This window comes from Drosophila ananassae, chromosome XL, assembly GCF_017639315.1.
Source record: "Drosophila ananassae strain 14024-0371.13 chromosome XL, ASM1763931v2, whole genome shotgun sequence".
Taxonomy (NCBI): domain Eukaryota; kingdom Metazoa; phylum Arthropoda; class Insecta; order Diptera; family Drosophilidae; genus Drosophila; species Drosophila ananassae.
Genome location: NC_057931.1, coordinates 13,097,361 through 13,114,180, shown reverse-complemented (window position 1 = coordinate 13,114,180; position 16,820 = coordinate 13,097,361). Strand labels below are relative to the sequence as shown.

Genomic DNA, 16,820 nt, shown 5'->3' with positions numbered 1-16,820 from the left:
ATAATTGAAGATCAATATATACAAAAAAACAACTGATATCATATAAAAAAACCTCTTGACGAGGTAAAGTACCGGTGACGAACCTGCATGCGAAACCCAAAATATCTGATATCAATTTTAGTGACGATAATATGCTATATAGGTGTACAAAATTGCATATAAAAAATATTCTTGTTCGGCACGTGCAAGAAAAACAAAAAACAAATCAGTCACGTGCCGAACAAGAATATTTTTTATATGCAATTTTGTACACCTATATAGCATATTATCGTCACTAAAATTGATATCAGATATTTTGGGTTTCGCATGCAGGTTCGTCACCGGTACTTTACCTCGTCAAGAGGTTTTTTTATATGATTCTTCTATAGTTTCCTTACAATATTTATTCAGATAGAGAATATTAGAGATCCTAAGAGTCGTGAAGATCTCTCTATGATATCATCCATTGTATTTTATTAAATTTTTCTTAATATCATTTAAATTGGAGAAAGTTGAACAGCTCAAGAAATGCAAGTCCATCATACATCATACCATAAAGAACCAATAATAAGACGATAGATTCTCCAATAGTTCCCCTACAATATTACTTCCAATTGAGAAGATTTTAGATCCCAAGAGTCATAGAAATCTTTCTGTGATATCATAATCTCGAAACCTTCTAGAAACCTACGTAGATTCTCCATAAAATCTCCATAAATATCTCCAAATATATGTCTAATGTTAATAAATGCCTTAGATATTCCTTAAAAAGAACTCATCCTTTCCATTTTATTTAATTTGTTTTCAAAATCATTTAACTTGGAGAATTCTACTCAAGAGTTATTCCTCATAACATATATCAAGATATATCATCATATATCAACAACCCCATCATATGTCAATATCATTAAGAACGTATTCTCCAATAGTTCCCCTACAATATTACTTCCAATTGAGAGGATTAGAGATCCCAAGAGTCATAGAGATCTTCCGATGGTATCACAATGTTGACAACTTCTAGATTCCAGAAATTAGAATCTGCATAGATGTTAGATACTCCTCAAAAAGAACTCATCCTTTATCCGTAATTCAAAAAATTGTTTTTATTAAAATTCACGTTCAAGACACACATTTCTTATAATTTGAGTGAAGAAATCATACGAACAGGAGCCCAGGATCGGTACTTTAGGATCCTTTAGACTGGATCGAAAATAATGGTTTATTTTTGAATTGAATTTTTGAAGGAAAGGAAACCAATGCGGGGACAACTACGACAAAATTGATTACGTTTAATGTAAAATTATAAATATGAATTAAATTAATCAAATTTAATAATAACTTGAATTACATTTAAGTTAATTATGAGTAGTAAGTCAGTAACATAGTTTAGCTTCATAATTCAGAACCAAAAAAAAAAATAATTAATTAATCATTTAGATAGGATAGTCCAATATGTATGTATGATGTAGGTAATCTGTTTTTTGTGGTCGCCCAAGCCTCGGTCTCGGCCTTGGCCTTGGCCTCCGTCTCTGTCTCCGGTCCTCTACTTGTGGGCAATGGGAATCAGTGTTTCGCCGGCGGTGAGGGCTGGCAATGGCGCATCGACGGTCAGGACACCGTCCTTGCTGAGGGACGAGCGAATCGACTCGGGATTGACGCCCTTGGGCAGCAGGAACTCCCGGTTGTACTCCCTGTAGACGCTCTTTGTGTCCGACTTCTCCTCGTGCTTGGCGTGCACCTAGAGATTCAGGAAAGGACATTCAGTTAGCAAGAAATTGGAGCATTGGGGGATTTCGGATCTTACCAGCAGCTTCTGATCGACGGTCTTCACAACAATCTCCTCGGGGGCGTATTGGCTGACATCGAAGCGCAGTTTCAGGACCTTGTTGTCGCCCTCATCCTGCGGGAAGAGAAAAGTTAGTAGGTCAGTAGATTCAACCAAAAGTTGGACTGAGATAGCACCAACCTGGATCAAGGGGGAGCTGATGTCGGAGACGTAGTTCTGTTGCTTGGGGATTCGCGATGGCAGGGCCGAATTTGTCGTTGAGCTGTAAGGATATCAAGGTCACAGGTTAAAGGTTATACGAAAAAAAAGAGACTTAAAATCATATCAAAAGTGACTCAAAATCAAAAACTGTTATACACAATGGGAGGATAGTGGGATCACCTAGTGGTGGACGAATTGGTAGTGGTGGTAGTGCTGGTCGTGGTCCTAGTGCTGCGAAACGTTTTTTGCAAAGTGCGTGTAAAAGCCTCCATTTCTCTAAGGTTCTCTAGGATGCGACCGATCCCGAAGACGAGCTCGACTAAAGTGCGCATGAGGAGGAGCCGTGGTGCGTGCTTGTGGAGTCCCGTCCCGGGATTGCACTTAAAAATAGACACTCGACATCCGTTTCGGAGCGGTGTTTACGGCTCTAAGGGGAAGCAGCTGCCAGTCTGCTGCCAGTTGACACACCGAAACATGAGATCTATTTATAAATTCATTCCCCATAAAACATCATTTCCCTCTTACGGAAGACCAAGGGTGGTTGCCAAGGAACTTAGCCCTCGCCCCAAAAATACTGGGTTCCTGTCATGTTTCCTAGATCTTTGAACAAACCCCATTCAAGTAAAATCAGTGTATATATTTATAGTTTGTGTCTTTAGATCTAAATATAATAGTTTCCTCCTAGAATACACACGTTTTTATGTTTTCTTTGTTTCAAAAGGATTTAAATTATAAACTATAGGTATTGGATTGAAGTTTCTATTATATTTCCAATTAATATTTCTATTCTATGGAAGAATTTGTGTTTTCAGACATATTTCCCTGGAAATTGATCTTAAAATTCTAATAAGTGTGCAATATGCTTTGTTTTTCAAATGAGTTTCGAATAGATTGGTTATCCTTTTTAGTAGGGATCTTTAAAATATGATACGATAGTTACAAAACTACTCAACACTACAGTAACACAACTCATAATTAGATACAACAAAACGAAAATATACTTTTGGGAACAGAAATCATAAAAGGGAAATTATAATTGGTGCGGAAGTACAAACCAAAAAATAAGAACATTTTAGTTGGTATACATTTTAGTTTTTGTACCTGGTTGTTGTTGTTGTTTTTTTAGTAGAGCTTTTATTTTTGATTTATTTTTTTTTTTTAGATAGGAGAGAAGATTATTAAAGTTTTGAAATAATTGCGGTTGATTATCGTAATCCAAGCAGCAGGGAAGAGAATAGAGAGAAATAGAGGGAAAAGTTATTTATTAAATAAGGTAATAAAGGTATCTTACAGAGCATAGGCATTACTACAGGGGTAAAGGGTATCAGAGTGCCCAAATTCCCGAATAGATTAGCAGCTACTAGTGTGCACCTGTTCCCCCCCGAAAGAGAGCCACTGTAGAGCACGTGTGTAGCTTTGTGTGTGTGTGTGTGAGTGAGCTCGCGTGGCGTCGACCTTGCGTTCTGCAGTGGGAGTTGCGAGGGCGTCGATCGGCGAGGTTGGAGTCGAAAATCAATACCCACACCGGCCACTGGCCACGCTAATGACTTATTTCAATAACCGTTAGCCCGGCCAGAGAAAGAGAGAGAGACCGTTTTGGCGGAAAATAGAGACAAGGCCGGACACAATAAGAGCCAAGAACCTGCTCGCCCCACTCCCACTTCCCCACTCGCGCTCCCTGGCTATCTCTCACTCTCTTTTGGTGTTTAGTTCCTGTCTCTTCTACCGACCGCCCGCTCGCCCCCTTTTGGCACATATCGCCGCCAGTGTGTACACATGTATGTGTGTGACTATATCTCTCTGGCATCTGATGACGATGATGTCATGCATATTTTTTCGTTATTGAAAAGCCAAACCAAGGAAACCGAAGAACAAAACGAAAATAAACACGAAATATAGAAACGAGAACAAGCACAAACACAAAATGTTGGCTCTTTTGTTTGTTAGCCCCGTTATATACATATATATAAAGATATATGTATTTGACAGAAGTTGAAATCAATTATCGATTACTAGTATTAGTGATGACATGTCACTTGGCTATGATCAGCTATCGCATCCAAGAGATAGATAGATCTTTTCCGGTAATGCACAAATCCATGCATTCACGATCGCTGATCAGAAATCTAAAAACTGTCAATGATATCATCTTCGGCTTGCTCATTATAATTATCAGCATCCCGCCGGCGCAGCGTAACCAAATAAATGGCTCGGCCCGTCCCGGCCTGGCCTGGCCAGTAAATCGTGCCCGCGTGTATCTCATCATCCACTTTGGACTCTGTGAATTTGCATGTGTTGGGGTCGGTGTGAGAAAGCTTTTCGCACACCATAGTGCGCCCCCAATCGCTATTTGCATGATAAATAGATATTTGTTCAGCGCACTTGTTTGTTTAAACTACACATATGTATGTAGACACACTCAGCATCTCCCACCCACGCGCAAGGCCAATCAGCGAGGCTATAAATCCGCCAGATCGATCATATTGCCAATATACAGTGCTCTTGCACCGGATCTGCTCAGAAACAGATGTCTGTATCTGGGTATTGGATTAAATCTGAATAAATCTGATACCTATGATAAATGCGCCTAATAGTTGCAAGAAAAATATTAAATTAAGATGCCAACTGTCGCCTCGAGTCACATGACATTTTGGGAAAACAAGGAATGCAAACAGAAATTAAGAAAAATATGCAAATACATATGTACGTGTATGAACAGTGTGTACATAACAACAAAAATATTCCTAGTATTCTCTAGTGATGCAACTTTTTAGAAAAGATCCGATATCTGATCTAAAATAATATGCGATAAGGAGTAATCGTTTGTTTCTTTGTCCGCCAATAAAAGAGTCTTCAAATACGTAGTATTAAGGTTTATTGGCAATACTTTGGCCCTCTGACTCATTCAGTCCGAGGCGCATTAATCGGCGGACACGCCATAGCCGCGGATGTCAAAGGTCGCCAGGTGGGAGGTGCGGGGAGGACGCTACGCATCAATAAATGCCTGGGCTTGCCAGAGGCACCTCCACCTCTACTAAGCAGGTACATAGGTGCCTCTGGTAGCCAGCAATTTGGGTTAATTTCCCTTCTGCTGCAAACTTTTAGCTGGAAATCCGAACTTTGCCAATATAGAGAAGTGAAATGGGGCTGATGGAATAGGAACTTTGTCATGGCCGTAGCAGGGGGCAGGAGCAGGAGCAGGAGCAGGACATGGGCTTTTGTTGGCCTCGAAATGGTGGGGAAAAGTTTTGTGTTGTGGCCATGCCAAGTCAGTTGCAACCAGGGGCAACAAGAATACCTTTAAAGTGGAGCCATTAAGGGCTTAAATTCCTATGAGGTATTCCCTCATAGGTTATAACTCCAAAAGTAAAGTCAACAAATCTGAGATGAAATCGGTTCGATTATGTCATAGGCCGAGGTCGTCAAAACAGTAACCACAGCACCGTTGGCACAGCCTCGAGTGGAGCGGCGGAGCTACCCCCACCACTGGCGCCCACGCAACGCCATCGCCATCGACACCGCCACCGCCAAGTGGCACCCGCTGCCAAGTTGATTGAGAGGCGCGACGAGGAGCGCAACCGCGACAGCTACGCCAGCGCCAGCACCAGAGCCAGAGCCAGCGCCGACTGAGACGACGTAATTTGTGCCGTGTATTCGGAACATTGTCTGTTTATCGAGCAAATATTTGGACCATAAACCCCCACCGAATACCGACAACGGCGGCACAGGTGAGCGAGGCGGGCGAAGATCCCCCTCAAGATCTATGTAGTGCTGGCGTTCGGAAAAATTCCGTTATGCCCCATATAACGGTTGCATAAAGATGGGTCGGATGGGAGGAGGAAATGGGAAATCGGAGGTGAGGGTGTCGGACACCGGGGGAAGAGTAAGAAGATACATGTGTTTCTTGGTCGGAGACAGCCAGACGGAGGAGAAATTAGAACCAGTGACTCATCCTCCCAGAAAGCAAAAAAGTATCTAGGGCGCCCAATGCCCGTGTGTGTTTGTATCTGGTGTCTGCTCCTCCTCCAGGCCATCAGCATGGGGTGTGTGTGTGTGCTACGCCTCTATATTTAACCACAGCCGCGAAAGAATTATGAGATGATCCAACACGGACTACCCACGGGCAGTCCAACGGGCAGAAATACGAAGAAAACCTAATCTCCCCCAGACGATGATGAGGCGGCTTCTGTTGGCAACCGAAGTCCAATAGCGATGATAGACTTTACATACCTGGTGGACTCGAAGAAGTTGGCTTCGCGGTTCATCAGCTCGTGGCGGAACTTGGCCATCTCCTCCTCCATTTTGCGCATCTCGGAGTCGAAGCGTTCGCGGATGTTGCTGAACTCCGTGTCGATGACGCTGAAGTCGCCCAGCTTGATGGGGATATTCCTCTTGTTAGCCTCGGCCATTATTGTATCTGTGATTTTTTTGGTAGTTGCTACTCGGGATACTGAGCTACTTAAGCAGGCAGTGGTGGCACTGGTGGCGGCGCTATTCGGTGGTGGTTGGATGGATGGATTGGATGGCCTGGCTGGCTGGCTGCTTTCGAAGCACACACTTGGTACGTTCTATTCTCTTTTTTGTTCTGCTCGACGCGCTTTCGAGCCGTTCACTTCGTCGTCGTTCACTTGCTAATCGTCGAAGCAACCAAAAAACAACAAAAAAAACTGGGGAGTACAATGTATCTTCTAAATGTATCTGCGCCTCAAGACGTTGGTTCGCACTGTTTGCCGCGTTTCTGGTTTCTGTTTCTTCTCTTCTCTGGGAGTGGACGCTTTTATACAGCGGTTCGGCCGCAACAGCTCTGTGGCGGCGGAGAGAGCCGCACAGTGGTTGCTACCAATCGGATACATTAATCTTTTCATTTTAATTTAATGCTTTTTAATACAAGTGATCTCAAACACCAGAATTTTTCTACGCCAGTGTATAATTTTACTATTATTTTTCTTAAGTTTTTTAATGATTGTAATATATATTTATCTAACGATTGTCTAATCTCATAAATGAGTTATTTTAATAATACCATATCTAAATGATAGTATAAGAGAAACTAAAGATGTTTTCTAACTTGGAACCTTGTATATAAACTTACTTAGAAACGTTATATATACATTATAATCTGTGTAACACTATATATCTATATATTAAAGCTTAAAATATTATTGTATTTAATTTTAATTTAAATTTGAATTTTAGTTTCATTAATGCACAAAATAAATAATCATAATAATATAATAAAATCGTCATAAAATTTGTAGTTTACATGCAACAAAAAAATAAAAAACAAGAAAAATTTTAGTTTTATATACTTAGTCCCAATTTAAAAATTTTTAAATTCCCAATTATCTTGAACCTCTCATATAAATTAAAACTTAAAATTATTTATTTATTTTAAGTCGCCTATTTATCGAAAAATGGTACCACTGTGCACCGGTGGAAAGAGAGAGCACTGGCAACCAAACACGCACACTCCCAGCCCTCTCTTACTCTCTTTCCGGCAATACCCTACTCTCTGAAATGGGGCTTGCTAAGTTATTGGTTATGTTTGTGCATAATGTTGTTTGTTAATCAAAATATAGTTTTTTAGGACATCTTTGATATCATGAATGGCTCAGAACCATTTCATTCACCACCCACTGGTGCGTCATGGGTTTCTACGCTCATTCACAAATGGAACTGATGCGTCAACATTTGGTTATTGTAATTGCATATTGACTTTTATGTACATATGTACACACTGGCCACTTTCGGACATTGTGTAATAGTGTATACACTTTTGAGCCTATAGTTTATGTACTTTCTTTAAAACTGAATTTTATATAGTTTTTCAATTAGTTTTTTGAGTTTAAGATTCTAAATTAATATATTTCAAGATTAAAGGCATATCATAAAATATACATATTTAAATTTTCCATTCATTCAATTAAATAAAAATACAATGCTTTCAAATTATATATTATTTTATTAGTGTGGGCGGGAGAACTCCAGTCCCGACTCGGAGGTGACATAGCTTTGGATGTGCAACTGCAGCTTCCAGGAACTGCATCTAGCTCCAAAGCGTCATCGACTCCAAGTCCATTTCGCCAAAACACCCCAAGATGGGGTTTTGCTGACGTGTGCAGTGCTGAAATCGGGTGGGTGGAATTAAAAAAGTGATTGTGGAAGGTGGCAGGGTAAAAAATTTGAACCGGTTCGAGATCAACGCTTTCCACCGTTTTTGGGATTGTAGCGCGAACGAGAGATGATTTGTAACGCCGCCAGTGTCGATGGGTCCACAAATTAGCCTCAGTGGGCGGAACGTTGGCGTCCCATAATCGTTCGTGCTGCGGTCGTCCCACGACGACCCCCACACCCCGCCAGTTTGTTTGTAAACAAATGCGAAAAAATAAACGAGGTGACTCAGCCCGACTGGCTGGGATTCGGGTCCCGGAGCCGAGCTTAGGATGTCCTTTTACGGAGTTCTCCCCGGCGAATGGCGAATGGCGAATGCAAATGATTCCATTCACAGCCGGCTGCACCGAATGCCACTGTAATTAAGTAAACATTTTTATTGAGTACAGTGAGAGCTTTTATATGACAGCCAATTTGTATTTCATTATTCGAGCTCAGGGCTGGCCAAACAAATGCGCAAATGCTTGCATTTTATTCTAAATAAAATTTAGAATTGTAAATAAAAGGTATACTATATACTATTCAGAAATGTGTGCCAGCTATAGGAAAATAGTGTTTTTCTAAAAATATTATTGTAGTATATATGATATTGTACTAAATGTAGTGTTTTTTGTCTTAGAACTTCACTGTTTCTATATTATAATCTGAAAAATACTGGATTAAAAAATAGTATTTTGACCGAAACTTCTAATAACATGTTTAAAAAAATATATTATAAAAACTTGTCAATAGTTATGGTATTAGAACAACTAATAGAACCTAGTCTTAATCTAAAGCTTATCTAAACTCAATATTTAAAAAAAAAGCCATGTATTTTTTAACAGAAACTTCCAGTAATATCCCAAAAATATATCTACTGATGACTAACATTAAATTTAATTTAATGTTAATGGAAAAAATCCTTAATTACTTTGATATGCCAGAGAATTCCTCTCCAATGGGAGCATTGACAGTCGTGCACTGGTCCCGATTTTAAATTCCATTGGGGGCAGTAGCAGCATCAACCGCCACCGAGCTATACAAATAATAATAGATTTAATCATGAATTACGAAAATAAAATGACAATCATCGGCGAGCCGTTGCGGCTGAGGTGTTTTGCTTTTGGCAGCGCCCACATGGACGCTGCTAATGCCCCCAAATAATGTCCAAACAATAAACCCGACCAAATTGGCGACCTTGGGGGCGACAGAATCACTGGCTAAGCTGCCGAATCAACAGCACAGATCCATCCAGACATTCTTCTGCAGACAATGGATTTGGGGATACTATGTTGTTCTGAATTATGTGCAGTTGAAATTGAAGAATCTAGAATCTAGAGATAGAGATTCCTCTAAAAACAGGGTTTTAATATTTAGAATTAATATCCTCTTAGGTTCTGAGTTTATAAGGTTCCTAACTTAGAGATCCTATTCTCTATTATATTACATTTTTGAATTAAGCATCTGAAATATGTCACAAAAACAATAACTCTTTTGGTTTCTAAAAATGCGAATATTTTCTCTTGAATCTCAACACTATTAATTATATAGATATGATATATGGATGGGGATGGACCTATCTTTCCAACTATCTATGGGAGGTCCATCCCTATGGGGATGGGGGGATCCCCTAAGACTCTCTATGGTAGGTCCATCCCCATCCATATATTACAACTATCTATCGAAGGTCCATCCCCCGCCGTACATTACACCATAACTTTGAAAAACTCCTCCCCTAAATAGACGTCCTCCCCTTAAAGCTCACCAATTTTTATCACCCTAACCTGTAACCCTAAAAATAACATATTGAGTATCCCCACCATTCCGTAATGGAGGCTGGGCCCTAGAACAAAAAACAAATTAAGAATTATTATTATTACAAAAATGCATAAATCTAAATACGTTTGCTTGGATGACACATCCTATAGAGTCAAAAAAAAAAATCATTTCACCGCATCTGTAAATTTCGAGAAAATCTAGAAAAAACAAATTTCGGGCAAAGCTCTAGATCGGATGAGATCGGAAGAGATCGGTGCTGGGAGGGAGGGGACCGAAAACAAATTTTCCCCACGTCACCGGAATACATATTCAAGTGCGACGGACAGCGGTGAACGCAAAACAGACCCCAAGGATATAGTATATAATTGCTCTAGTCATCCAATAGTATGTCATCTCATTCCCCATCCAAGTCTCAGCAATCCCGCACGCCCACCCAACACCCAGCCAGTCGTCTCCCTTCCTCCCAGACCCTGGCCAAGTCAGAAATCAATCAAAATTTGCTCGCGATGATTTAGCATGGAATTTTTGGCTGATGATGAGAATTTTTCAGTTGGGGCAAATGGCAGCGGCAAATAGCGATCTCCTCCTGCGTGGGAGGCGTATATACCCACATATATACTCAACTATATATGCTCTCGTCGGTGTACAAGTCGACCGACTTGCTTGACGACAGCATTCAAATATGTGACAGCCAAGAAAGAAAGTGTTTGGACTCGGGCGAAAGTGCACGATACATACAGACACTCAGCACTTAGGGTACATATATGTATAGAGTACATTAATTTGGTTGAAAAATTCTAAATCTTATAAATTCTTTAGACAAGCGACAGCGTTAATTGTTTGTTCAGGCGCCCACGAAGAATATTTTCACAAATATTTTGATTACAAAACCTACAAAGAAATCACTTTTTAGACCAATATTAGTCATCATTTCTAATGATTCTTCATAGACTTTGTTTTACCTTTAAGATTTTAAAATATGAATCTTGAAAGAGTCAAATTTCCGGATTTTTCTCTAATTAGTAGTCATGACTTTTAAAATATGCAAAAATAGTTCAAAATAAACAAAAATAATAATAAATAGATCATGAGCTTGTTTTCGCTTTGTATTTTCAAGAATAAATTATGGGGATTTCCTTCTATAAGTTATTTGGCAGATATATAGGATACAGTCTAAATTGTCTAGATTTTAATTGCCATTATTTATAGGCTAAAATAGTACGATTTTAACAATTCTTAAATATATAAAAAATAGAGTTCAACTTAATCTGCAATTTTTGATGAAGCTTTTAAATAAAATTGGTAGACTTGGACAATCGCACAAAGAATTGAAAAAAAGAAAGACTTGAATTAGAAAGACTTGGATTAGAAAGACTTAGATAGATTATTATTATAATATAAATAAGCCAAAAACATTTTACGGTTGACATAACCGTTAAGGTGGTTGCAAATATTTGAAACTCAAAGATTTAAAATAATAGTACTGCTAACAACACTTATCGATATGTTTGGTTGCTTGGCAACCCTATATCACGCGAAGTACGGTCACACGACTATTAAATGTGTGCGTGTGTATTCCTCGGAATTGAATCAGAAAAATAAAAACAAATTTTCTTGGAGCTAAACAATTGGACACCTGGGCATTAAGTCAACAAAAGTAATGTCTGCCTATTACAACCTATACACTGGCGACTACGATGACGAGTCAATTGGGGACGAGCGGAGCGAGGAGGGTGAGTGCAATGGCGTCCATGGTGGAGAGTCGAAACTCGAAACAACTGATTCCAATCTTGCAGATACGGACGACGCCAGTGAAACAGAGTTCCGTAGTGCGCAGCGCTACGGCGGCACCAACGGCACCACGACCACCAACAGCATGGGCAGCAATAGTGAACTAAAGGAGCAGTGAGTGTGCGGGGAAGGGTAGTCTTTGAATCTATTTCCTTATCACCTTCATCCGTAGGATGTACCAGCACAAGCTACTCAACCTACAGAAGCAGATGGACGAGCTCAACCAGCTGGTCCACCCAGAGTACGTGAAACGGCTGAAAAAGCTGGATATCCAACTGAAGGAGCGGCGGAGACTGAACGAGATCTACAAGGAGTACATGAGGGAGTGCGTCGAGAGGGACTACATTCTGGAGAAGAAGGCCGCCCAGAAGGAGTACGACGAGAAAATGATGGACCTCAAGGACAACCTGATATCGGACTTTGAGGACCGCAAGCGACAGATCGAGAACGAGCGCTACAGCCTCGAACTGACCAACGATTCGATGGAAATCAAGACGACGGTCACCCGGAAGCTGAGGAGGCGACCCAACGAGCCGCTCCCGGTGATTGAGAAGCGACGGAAGCCCGCCACAGGGCAGCTCCTCGTCTACCAGCTGGACGACAAGGAAATCGAGTCCGATCTCAAGGTGATCCAGCGCGGCAAGCCGCTGGCACCCAGCGCCCTCCAGAACGGCCTCAGTTCGTACGCCCAGAGCCAGCAGCAGCAGCAACAACAGCAGGTGCACGGCCTCCTGCCCGAGTCCCCCGTCAGCAGTGGCGGCTATGTGGAGACGAGGATCGAGGACAACAAGCTGCTGTACGAGCGACGGTGGTTCTGTCGGGGCCAGCAGGTCTACGTGGAGGGCAAGGACATGAGCAAGTTCGCTGCCACCATTACAGCGATTGGCAACGATGTGGTAGGTTCCCAATCTCTTCTTTACGATTCTCTCCATGATTCCTTATCTTCTGTGGCATTTCAGGTGTGGGTGAAGCGGACGAACGAGAGCAAGGTCAAGATCAACATGTCGCATCTCGCCAAGGGAAAAATATCGATAAAGCGGCGATAGTTTCCGGTCCACCGGCCCGCGAACCCACGACGTCGTAGGGCACTTTTTTTTATTCCCCCCCGGCCGTGGCCCCAGCCCCCGTCCCGGGCCCGGTCCCGTTCCCGGTCCGAGCATGTATCTTCGTAACTATAGCAGTTAGCAGTGTGCACAGAAACTAGGTTAAGTACAAAATTAAATCTATTTAAAAGCTAAAATTGTAAATAAAACAAGTGTCATTTTTTAGAAGCAAGAGTCTTTTTATTCAAGAATTTTAAATTTGTTAACTTAATTAGCTGTTGCTGTTTCTGGGTAGGATTAAGACTGGAATGTGTTAGTTAGAAGCTCTTCTTCCGGAGTATCTGTGGAGAAAGATTGCAGTTTTTTAAAGATTAAGATTCTAATGCTCTTTTTTTGTTGAAAACTAAAAACTATCACTGTTTTTAAGCTCCTTTTTATTAAATTTAAATAACAAATTAAAGTTCCTAGGGATCTGCTCATGAATCTGAAGGAGTTCTGGCTTAAAAGACTGCTTGTGGGTCTCTGGAATTCTTCTAATTCTTCTAGTCTTCTGTTCTAACCACGATTCTTTAGTTTCAGAACCAGTTTGGTTTAAAAATCTATCGGAAGAAGTATTTTCTTCCATTCTACCTGCCTTACAAGCTTTTAAGAATAAGTTTCTAAAATAAAAACTTTCCAAAGAAGAGTCTACATTGAAGAATTCAAGCAATTCTTCTGCAACCAGAAGCTACAAACATCACTGATGTGGCAAGAGCGAGTTCCAGTTCCTCCAGATACCGGTTTGGCCAACTATCCTAGCACTGGAACCAAGCCAAGCCAGTCCATGCCAGTCACTGACTCCAAAGAACGCTCTCCAGATTCTCCCGCCCTTTCTTCCGCCAAAGAGCCAACAACAACAACAGTAACAACAACTGGGTTTCACTTGCGTCTGCTTTATAATTCTTTGTCATAAAACATACACACGCTTCTTCTGCCTCCGAAGAGCTTCTTCTCCTCGAGCGAGTGCGTTCTTCAGAGCAACATATCTTTTTTGTTTAATTTATACATTAAAAAAAAGTTTGAATCGCAGCTTAGTTGCGGGAGCCGCGTCCGAATCCTCCGCGGAACTCAACCTCACCGGCACCGGGTCCAACATCACCCTTCTTGTCAACACCGCTGCCGCCGGGGGCGCGTCTGTAGGCCGAACGGTCCTCGCCGGTCTTGGAGGCGTCGCCAGGGCCGCGGGGTCCGCCGGCAGCTGGGCGCGGACGCACAGTCTCGGAGCGAGCCGGGCGCTTCAGGGTCGAGGGCACGATCTCGGGGGGCAGGTGGAGGTAGCTGCGGAGCTCCTCAATGCCCTCGTTGGTGAGGTACCAGTAGTAGTGGCGCCAGGCGAACTGCTCCTTGACGAGGCCGCGGGAGTGCAGCGACTGCAGAGCCTTGATGACGTGCAAGTTGGGAATGGACTCCAGCTCGGGGTGCTTCTGGGCGTGGAAGTCCTTCTTGGCGACGATGACGCCCTCCTTGAAGAGGTACTCGTAGATGGCTACGCGATGGGCCTTTGGCATAAACATGCTGCACAGATAAAAAAAATAGACAAAAAAAAGAGGGGTTGGTATTAGTTGACTTTGTTATGATTGTTGTTGTTTGGCCGGAGACTCCTTTTCAGATGTCCCTCTGGGCCGATCCGAAAGCACAATTCACAAAACACTAGCTGCAACAGCTGCAGTAATGGCCGGGGATTGCGATTTCAATTTGTTTAACTTATCACAAAATCGGATTTCGCCACTTTTAATGGATTATTTCACGTACTTTGCGTCTTGAACTTGGCGGAGGACCGGAAAGAAAGGAAAAGAAATCTGACAGCGCTCTTCTTCTTAACCACGCACCAGGGTTGATTTGATCATATCGATATATCGATAGTCGCGTATTTTGTTTACCGGTTCAGAGTGACCGTTTGAACCGTAAAATTGGGAGGGTTTGTAGCTTTTAATAACAATTCATGAAATAAGTTGCCATGAAAAATATAATATTTGTAAAATTCTATACGATTAAAATACGGTGCAGCAACTGTATGTTGTGCATTTTGAATTTTACTTCTAAAGTGTGACTAATCTGGTTGAATGAAAAAATCTTCATACCCAAGTTTAAAGAGATATGGCAGCACTTAAACTTTAAATTTTTTAATTATTTAATTTTTAATATATTAAAAATCAGTCACCCTTTAGAAGTCTCGTTATCAAATACTTAAACAAACCAAAGAGCGTTAATTCATTATACGATTTTAATCTATTAACGTTCGAGCTGCATTTGATACTTTATAGCTTGAGTTTTCATAAAATTAGTGAGTAATATTGAAATATGTATTATTTTCTTGTGATTGTTAAATTCAAAAAACTTATACGTAATTTTTATTTATATTACAGAAGTATGAAAAATTCCCTTTAGAAAGATTCAAATAAGCGCGCTAAACAAAGCAGTTAAAACGGTTAATACACTGCTTAGCTCGGGCTTGTGAAATCGATATCTTATTCGATTTATTAAATGCAAGCAGTGATATAGGACAAAATAGAAGTTTTCTTAGAAAATACGTTAAACTTGATTTTTAATGAATTAAAAAATGAATGGCACTATTTAATTATTTAAACTAGGTGCTGCTTGAAGAATTTTGTTTAACAATAAAATAATGGTCACACCGGCACACCTGGAAATTACAAAAATGAACCCGCCTATTGGAGAAACCTGTTTTTCTCAGCTCAGGTTTTGGAGCCGCTCTCTCGCTCTCTCTGGGCCATGCAACAAGTGATCAGCGTGAACCGTTGTACCCGAGTTTCCGAATGGAATTTCAAACGCTGCTCGACTGCCGGAGAAGTTTGTTGTGCATTTTTTTTGGTGCGCGGCGTGCCACGGATTGCGAAAAACATACAAAAAAAAAAAAGGAAAAAAGACACAATTACCCATTCCCACACTTAAAAGTTGAAACACACAACTGAAGCCACAAGCCACAAAGCCACAGAAGCAGTCAAAAATAGAGTTTTTTTTTTGTTACTCGTCAAGTGCCGTGCAATTATTTTGTTCTAAAAAGTAATTAATAATAAAAGAAAACAAAAAAAAAAACCTGCAACAAAACAAAAACACAAAATAAAGAGAGAAATAATAATCAAAACTAAGCGAAATTCTAAGCTCGGGCAGAAGACACGAATGAAATCCAATCCGAGTTCTTCTCGCCTTTCTTCTAATGTTCTTAGTGACGAAGTGACGTTGAAAGCAGTTGAGAAGAGGAAGAGTCACGGAGAAAGAGAAGCGGAAAGAAGCCACAAGAAGAAGCACCGAAGAAAGATCTAAAAAAAAAAGTAAAGAAAAAGAAAATATATATAAAAAAAAATAAAAAAAAAAACACACACACTAACACACACACTTGATACGTAACGCTAGCTGCGAAGCCGGCCGAGACGTCAACGCCGGCAGCAGAACTGTTAACTGAAACGCAAGCCAACAACAACAGCAACAGCAAGTAAGTAATGACCGGAGAGAGAGAGAGAGAGAGGCCCGATATAGTCGGAGTATATAGTATGTAGATATAACCTTTCGGTGGCTGGCTCTCTCTTGGAATTCAAATCAGATTCCGAAACAGAATCACGGCCAACAGCAGCACCAACAACAACAACACCAGTACCAACAACAACAAAGCCAATAAAAGCAACAACCGACAGTGACATTAGAACTAGGATTGGTCAGGTCGATAAAAAAAAAGATACTCTTTTTATTGAACAAGTTTGGGGGGAGGTGGGGGCGAGGCATCAGGTGGTGCGGAGAGCGGACTTCCAGAGGAATTTTTAGGGGTATGGACGGTATTTGGGAGCTTAATTTGAGTATTTATGAGTTTTTAGACTTTTTTTTAGGGAAATACTAAACTCAGTTAGAGAAGATAAGTTAGAAAAGTGACTAAAAGATACATTTGAGAGTTTGAAAATAATAGTTGACTGTTTTTTACTTAAATTATTCCTAATAGTTCCTATATTTTAGAGATTATTCTCATTGGAAGTCATCTATTTTTATGTTGCTCTAGTCTTTAAATTAATTTATAATATGAGTTTTTTTTTTAACCCCTT

At 40.8% G+C, this 16,820-nt stretch overlaps 4 protein-coding genes and 1 long non-coding RNA gene across 9 annotated transcripts in view; 3 read left to right on the top strand and 2 right to left on the bottom strand.

The window, feature by feature from the left end:
* Positions 1 to 1,160: 1,160 nt before the first annotated feature.
* LOC6503116 (heat shock protein beta-1) lies at positions 1,161 to 6,755 on the bottom strand. Of its 3 annotated transcripts, XM_001963418.4 has the most exons (5): positions 6,197 to 6,755; positions 3,068 to 3,097; positions 1,946 to 2,027; positions 1,784 to 1,879; positions 1,161 to 1,717 (listed from the first exon to the last, which is right to left on the bottom strand). In XM_001963418.4, the coding sequence occupies exons 1-5, from the start codon at positions 6,373 to 6,375 to the stop codon at positions 1,523 to 1,525; spliced, it is 582 nt and encodes a 193-aa protein (XP_001963454.1). In that variant the 5' UTR covers positions 6,376 to 6,755; the 3' UTR covers positions 1,161 to 1,522. The 3 variants fall into 3 exon arrangements, with proteins under 3 accessions (XP_001963454.1, XP_014761307.1, XP_032308936.1); XM_014905821.3 differs by lacking the exon at positions 3,068 to 3,097 and having other exon boundaries at positions 6,197 to 6,754; XM_032453045.2 differs by lacking the exons at positions 3,068 to 3,097; positions 6,197 to 6,755 and adding an exon at positions 2,147 to 2,689.
* Positions 6,756 to 10,074: 3,319 nt separating this feature from the next.
* LOC123257508 lies at positions 10,075 to 10,950 on the top strand. The gene is made up of 3 exons (XR_006507599.1): positions 10,075 to 10,252; positions 10,306 to 10,651; positions 10,715 to 10,950. It is a non-coding gene; the product is annotated as an uncharacterized LOC123257508 (long non-coding RNA).
* Positions 10,951 to 11,401: 451 nt separating this feature from the next.
* On the top strand, positions 11,402 to 12,957 carry LOC6502992 (sin3 histone deacetylase corepressor complex component SDS3). Its single transcript, XM_001963417.4, has 4 exons — positions 11,402 to 11,628; positions 11,692 to 11,800; positions 11,859 to 12,582; positions 12,646 to 12,957. The coding sequence occupies exons 1-4, from the start codon at positions 11,556 to 11,558 to the stop codon at positions 12,730 to 12,732; spliced, it is 993 nt and encodes a 330-aa protein (XP_001963453.1). The 5' UTR covers positions 11,402 to 11,555; the 3' UTR covers positions 12,733 to 12,957.
* A 688-nt stretch (positions 12,958 to 13,645) lies between these two features.
* LOC6503115 (40S ribosomal protein S10b) lies at positions 13,646 to 14,669 on the bottom strand. Its single transcript, XM_001963416.4, has 2 exons — positions 14,521 to 14,669; positions 13,646 to 14,283 (listed from the first exon to the last, which is right to left on the bottom strand). The coding sequence occupies exon 2, from the start codon at positions 14,280 to 14,282 to the stop codon at positions 13,800 to 13,802; it is 483 nt and encodes a 160-aa protein (XP_001963452.1). The 5' UTR covers position 14,283; positions 14,521 to 14,669; the 3' UTR covers positions 13,646 to 13,799.
* An 808-nt stretch (positions 14,670 to 15,477) lies between these two features.
* The window catches only part of LOC6502993 (unconventional myosin-XV), a 34,021-nt gene continuing 32,678 nt past the window's right edge, over positions 15,478 to 16,820 (top strand). Inside the window, exon 1 of one of the 3 annotated variants that reach the window (XM_032453003.2) lies at positions 15,478 to 16,061. The gene's annotated coding sequence lies outside the window, so the exon portion shown is untranslated. Of the gene's footprint in view, positions 16,223 to 16,820 lie in introns of all 3 variants that reach the window. The other 2 variants (XM_014905794.3, XM_014905795.3) reach the window with 2 other exon arrangements.

Bases quoted from the DNA above. Each gene is read 5' to 3' on its own strand.
- LOC6503116 (XM_001963418.4), bottom strand. From the start codon at position 6,375: ATGGCCGAGGCTAACAAGAGGAATATCCCCATCAAGCTGGGCGACTTC. The intron at 1,880-1,945 runs GTTGGTGCTATC...CTCTTCCCGCAG, and splicing joins TCAGCTCCCCCTTGATCCAG to GATGAGGGCGACAACAAGGT. The intron at 1,718-1,783 runs GTAAGATCCGAA...CTGAATCTCTAG, and splicing joins CCGTCGATCAGAAGCTGCTG to GTGCACGCCAAGCACGAGGA.
- LOC6502992 (XM_001963417.4), top strand. From the start codon at position 11,556: ATGTCTGCCTATTACAACCTATACACTGGCGACTACGATGACGAGTCA. The intron at 11,629-11,691 runs GTGAGTGCAATG...CCAATCTTGCAG, and splicing joins GGACGAGCGGAGCGAGGAGG to ATACGGACGACGCCAGTGAA. The intron at 12,583-12,645 runs GTAGGTTCCCAA...GTGGCATTTCAG, and splicing joins CAGCGATTGGCAACGATGTG to GTGTGGGTGAAGCGGACGAA.
- LOC6503115 (XM_001963416.4), bottom strand. From the start codon at position 14,282: ATGTTTATGCCAAAGGCCCATCGCGTAGCCATCTACGAGTACCTCTTC.